The 5,998-nt window shown below is 43.3% G+C and overlaps 1 protein-coding gene across 1 annotated transcript in view; it reads left to right on the top strand.

Annotated features, from left to right (window-relative positions):
• PARG (poly(ADP-ribose) glycohydrolase) overlaps window positions 1–3,053 on the top strand; it is a 114,748-nt gene extending 111,695 nt beyond the window's left edge. The window contains exons 18-19 of the mRNA XM_015414006.1: window positions 1,031–1,159; window positions 2,696–3,053. Coding sequence (XP_015269492.1) covers window positions 1,031–1,159; window positions 2,696–2,835 — 269 coding nt within the window. The 3' untranslated portion in view covers window positions 2,836–3,053. The remainder of the gene's footprint in view (window positions 1–1,030; window positions 1,160–2,695) is intronic.
• The last annotated feature ends 2,945 nt before the right edge of the window (window positions 3,054–5,998 follow it).

The raw sequence follows: 5,998 nt of genomic DNA, 5'->3' as shown, positions 1-5,998 counted from the left end.
AGCTGCTGCCAGAGCAACATTTTAAAGAATCTGCACAGTTCATTGAATCTCCAGTGGCCAATCAGAAGCCTCGCTGGGCAAAAGCCCTATCTGACCCCGCCCACTTTCTAAACACACTGGGTGGGTCCCAGGATAGGTGTCAGCAGGCACCACTGTAGCCATGGATGCCACATTGGGGGCGGGGAGGGCTGTTCTATAGGCAAGAAGGTGAATGTGAGCAGCAACATGGCTTCTCAGGAGTCCAAAATTGTGATAGGTCACGTTTCTTTTCTCTTGGTAAGCATGAAAAATGGATCTCAGACTTCTACAGGGATCATAGGAGCTGGGAAAGTGGTTTGCAGGTCAATTTATTCACTTTAGAGCCTGCCCCTCTCACAGAGACTCTAGTAGGATTGCACGGTCTCGATAAATGCAACCAATAGGATTATATCAATGGTGCGACCTCATTTGGAATACTGTGTGCAGTTCTGGTCACCACACCTTAAAAAGGATATTATAGCTTTGGGAAAAGTGCAGAAAAGGGCAACTCGAATGATAAAAGGGTTGGAACACTTTCCCTATGAGGAACGGTTAAGGCGCTTAGGGCTCTTTAGCTTGGAGAAACGACGACTGAGGGGTGACATGATTGAGGTTTATAAGATTATGCATGGGAAAGAGCAGGTAGAGAAAGAGGTACTTTTCTCCCTTTCTCACAATACAAGAACCCGTGGGCACTCCATGAAATTGCTGAGCGGTCGGGTTAGAACGGATAAAAGGAAGTACTTCTTCACCCAAAGAGTGATTAACACTTGGAATTCACTGCCACAGGAAGTGGTGGCAGCTACAAGCATGGATGGCTTCAAAAGGGAATTAGATAAGCATATGGAGCAGAGGTCCATCAGTGGCTATTAGCCACAAGGTATAGATAGAGCCCCCCCCCCCCATTCCCACCCCAAACTCTCCCACCAGGGACCCTACAGAGCTCCCTGGTGAACTATCTCATTCTGTCTTTATATGTCACTTAAAAAAAAATTGTTCTTATTTGCCTCAGCCTTAATACAAATCATGGCAGCTGCGGAAGCCGGAAGAGATGTTGTTTATTTCACCTTTGGAGATGCTGAGCTGATGAGAGACATTTACAGCATGCACACTTTCCTAACTGAGAAAGGACAAACTGTTGGTAAGCATCAGTTCCTGCTAACCCCCCTTTCCCTTTGAAAGGCTGTGTGATGATAAGCAATGCAGAGGTCCACTGTCCTAAGCAGTGCCCTAAATCAAGAGATATGTTTTGTGCAAATCGAGGACTTAAGCTGTAATATTTGCAGTTGGATCTGAGACAGACAGACTCTCAGAAGAAGTGGGTGGATTTCTGTTTCTGTGGTATTCCCCCCCCTCCTTGGATTGCATTTTTTTCTTTACAGAACAAGCCAAACATAAGTGTGCTTTAAAAAACAAATTTTGGATCAAGGTAGCATAAATTCTGTGGCCTTAAAACTTGGGTTCTGTAAACTGTATAAATCATGCGGTGCTTATCACGATTGTGTGGTTTCTCTCATGTTGTATAATTTATGCTGCATTGGTTAACCATGGGAAGGCACTGATGCCCCACCTTCTGGAAATGTTATGTGGTAGTTGCTGTGGCTTGTGAGATGTAGTAGGCATTGGCGGCACCCTTTCAAGCATATCTCTACAGCCACATGGACTAGAAACTTCGACTCTATATATGGCTCTATGTGGTTTTAAATGTATATTTCCTTTTTCATAGTAGTCCTCTTTTAAGGTATTTTTATGCCAATAAAGGTGAACTGAACTGACTAGAAACTTGCTCTCTTCAAAAATGTGATGTTCCTCAGGAGGCTGAATTTTGCCTCTTCTGCAGCTTTTCTGTGCTCCTGTAGGACTGCGTATAGTCTAAGCAGTCATGGTTTGATAGCAGATTTATTAATGCACACGGACACCAATTTCAAATGTTTGGATTTCAGGGTTTTAGACTTGCACAGCGACTTAAGTGATGGGACTTAAGCAAGCACTCTGATTCCCTAGTGCTTATTCCGGTTACTCCATGAAGGAGGCAAGCTGATACGTTTGTAGTGAGATCATTCCATTACACGTACCATTTCAAAACACATCCCCTTCTTTTCAGTTGTGGAGTTCAGTGATTCAGGTGGCTGTGTCCCAGATTCACCACGAGGAGCATTCGTAAGAATATGGTGCTCCCAGACGAGTTTTAGGGGAAAGTCATCCCTTGGGGGCATTTTCCTGAGATCATTAATTCTATAAACTCACCTTTTCATGTCATATGTTTGAATTTTTTAAAAAGGTTTTTCTGAAAAGAAAACTAGAATTCCATGGAGATAGATTCAGGTAGGTAGCCATGTTGGTCTGTAACAATAGGAACAAGTTTGAGTCCAGTGGCAACTTTAAGATCAACAAAGTTTAATTCTGGGTATAGTGTGCAGGGCACACTTCTTACGATGTATCTGATGAAGTGTGCCCTGCACACAAAAGCTTATACCCAGAATTAAACTTCGTTGGTCTTAAAGGTCCCACTGGACTCCAACTTTGTTCTAGAGTTCCATGGGTCTAATTACGTTCCCCTGTGGTTAGTAGGTCCTTTTGGTATTGAACATACAAGAGTACTTGTGCTCATTTTCTTTCGGCCTGGCTAAATTTTCAGTTCAACAATAATTCGTTCATCTTTGTTTTTCCCTCCAAGGGGACGTTTACAGACTGTTACTCAGATACTACAATGAGGAATGCAGGTGCTGCTCTGCTTCAAGACCAGAAGTCAAACTCTACCCTTTCATATACAGTGCAGTAGAATCATACATGAATGCCACCGATGATGAGAAATGATTGTGTTTTTGATGAGTAAAATGAGCATTTGAATCGCCTTCCTCTTCTCCACGTGAATATCAATTGAATTGCTGGATGTCACATAACGGAGTAGCGTAAATTAATGTCTGTGTATATAAATATTGCCTTTTGTCTCACGTGTGATTCAAACATCAAAGACCAGTCTCGAAGTGAAATGGACTTCCTTTCCAATGTAAACTATTATCCCCAATCATCACACCTGGAACAAAATTTATGGTTTGCTAAATAAACCGCTTCCTTAGCCTACCCTCCAGCCATATAATTTATGAGGCTCTTATTGGGGGGGGGGGGGTGAGAGTCTTCTCATTATCTTTTGTGTTGCACATAACAATCGTTCCTGAGCTTGTAGTGGCTCCATAGATATATTTTTTAAGATTATTTTAGCTCTGCAAACAAAATCCCATTTTGTTCTGGCTCAGTAAAAGACATAAACAGGCAAAGATGCCTTAGAGACAACAAGAAGAAGAAGCATGTGTAGAGCATGTTTCCTTTTAGGTGGCAGGAGAGAAGAATGTGGTTTTGGTGAAAGGGCCAATATCAAATCTGGGGGCAACATCTCATATGATTTCCTACCTTTAATGATTCCTAAAAAGCCTGTACACGGGCCATGTATTTATGAAATGGTTAACCAACTTTTAAATATATATATATATACATATATATATCTTTTAAATTGCACAAGATTCCTTGTGGCAGTTCTGGGCAATCGTTGGGATTCCGATGGAAAATATGTATATAGTACTTAATGCACAATGAAACCTAGATTATTATACCTGGGGGTTCATAGCATAATGTAAACCCCCTGTAAGGTGTGCCTCAAGTAAGCACAGGTGGTGCTGCTGCTGCAACTGGGATATGGGAAATGCGAAAGAATAGGCATGAGACCCTGGTAAAACATCGCCCAGGTCTAGCCCCGCTGAAACAAACGAGAGTTGTTAAAGTGGTCGAACTTCTCCCAGCTCTCCATTGCTTCAGTGGGGCATAGGAGAAATTCTTGTCCTTCGTGGCGAAAGTGCTCAGGGAAGAGAAAGGAAAATGAACTATTGGTTGGCTGCTGTGAAGTCGGCAAGAGGTGACAATAGACATTATTTAGAGGGAGGCATGGCGGAAACGCGATCACCAGTTCTAGGACGGGCAGCGGGGAAGCAGCAGTAAGGAAAGCGTGTGGCCTAATGCTGAATGCCGCATGAAGCTGCAGTAATTTTCTCTCTCCAGCTTTTTAAAGCCAACTAGCACAGGGTGAATAGGTTAATAAGAGCCTTCTTGTCCCAGCGGCCTCCCAATTAAAGACGGAACTGAACTTTCCGGGATGCTGCACGAAAACCGAAAAGGGATCATTCTCGGTCAGTCTAATATCTCGCCTTTCTCTTCAGTCCTTTCCCATACCTTCAGTATCTTCCTCCTGAATTTCATGGTATGCTCTCTCTTTCTTTTTTTCAAGCCAGCAAGAACTTCCTGGTGCTGCACTCTGAATGTAGAGGGAGCTGATGGTCTGTTCCTTCCTTAGGTGGGAATGTGCCCTTTCCATCAGCTGTGTAGTAGAGTGCTCTTGACCAACCTGTACCTAAATTCCTCAGTGAGAAGACTTGTGGTTATGGTCACCCTTGACTGTATATAATAATTTATAGAACTTGAAAGATATCATTAATTCTTTTAACCTTGCTGGGTGTGTATTTGCTATATTTTTGATGGGGGCGGGTTGGAGCAAGGAATCATATGCTAAGTTTACATGGTTGGGCTTTTCTTTTCTTTTTTTTTTAAAAAAGGAAAATAATAAAAACAATGAACGTTTTTCTCCACATGTCTCTTTTGGTGTGTTAATTTGGAGAGCTTCAGCATAAGACAGTCCAGTTCCTGGCCAGAAGATCACTTGTCTGCTGGATCTCAAATCTGTGAGGATGAGCATAGCAGAAGGTTGAGGGCACACTTCACTGAAAACAGAGGAAAAAATCCAAAGATTTTGTGCTCAGAAACGCTGGATTCAACAACCTGTATAAATTACACAAGTTAAGCAAATTTGGATAATTCTGCATAAGTAATAGATTCTTTTGAACTATGGTGCTGGAGAAGTCTTTTGAGAGTCCCTTGGACTGCAAGGAGATCAAATCAGTCAATCCTAAAAGAAATCAACCCTGACTGTTCCCTGGAAGGCCAGATAATGAAAATGAAGCTCCAATACTTTGGCCACCCAATGAGATGGGAGCACTCACTGGAGAAGACCCTGATGCTGGGAAAGACTGATGGTCAAAGAAGACGGGGACGGCAAAGTCATAGATGCAACGAACATGAAATTGAGCCAACTTCAGAGGACGGCGGAAGACAGGAAGGCCTGGCGGGGAGCTGGTCCATGGGGTTGCGAAGAGTCGGACTCGACTGTGCGACTGAACAACAGCTTAGAGGGAACATTGATTACCACCCTGCTGCCCCAAAGCAGGCACCCCTTGTGGAAGGACAGTTCCCTCTAAGCTGTGGAGGGCTGAAAACTCTCAAAAGACTTCTCCAGCACCATAGTTCAAAAGAATGTGTGAGCCAGAGGCTAAAAAACTGTGAGCTAGCTCACACTAACTCAGCTTAGAGTGAACACTGGTGGTTCGTGATTACATAAAGTTTCCTCACTTGTCATGGGGGGGGGGGAATTCTGACGTTAAGTGATAGCATGGCACATCCATCGCTTGTGCAAGAAAGGGAGCTGCACCAATGCAGAATCATGGAAGAGATTAAAAAACAGTGCAGTGGGGAAAGAAATTTCATTTCACTTGAAGATCCCTATGTGTTTTGTGTGCAACTTCATCAGAATTCTAAAATCACTGAGTTGGAAGAGGGCATACAGGCCATCTAGTCCGACCCCTGCTCAATGCAGGATCAGCCTACGGCAGTGGTGCCGAACCTTTTAGAGACCGAGTGCCCAAACTGCGACCCAGAACCCACTTATTTATCGCAAAGTGCCAACACGGCAATTTAACCTGAATACTGAGGTTTTACTTTGGGGGGAAAACAAACTCATACATTAAGTTAAGATGATCCAAACAAAGTAAGGAACGCAATCCCAAATGCTTTCATTTACTTAAAATTATTTGGCAGAGAATTCGACACTTTAATGATGGTCTGCGCCTGGCTGCGGCGATGGCACGCGTGCCCACAG

Source organism: Gekko japonicus, unplaced genomic scaffold (genome assembly GCF_001447785.1).
Source record: "Gekko japonicus isolate JY-2015 unplaced genomic scaffold, Gekko_japonicus_V1.1 scaffold2395, whole genome shotgun sequence".
Taxonomy (NCBI): Eukaryota; Metazoa; Chordata; class Lepidosauria; order Squamata; family Gekkonidae; genus Gekko; species Gekko japonicus.
This window is presented reverse-complemented; position numbering and strand designations above follow the sequence as displayed.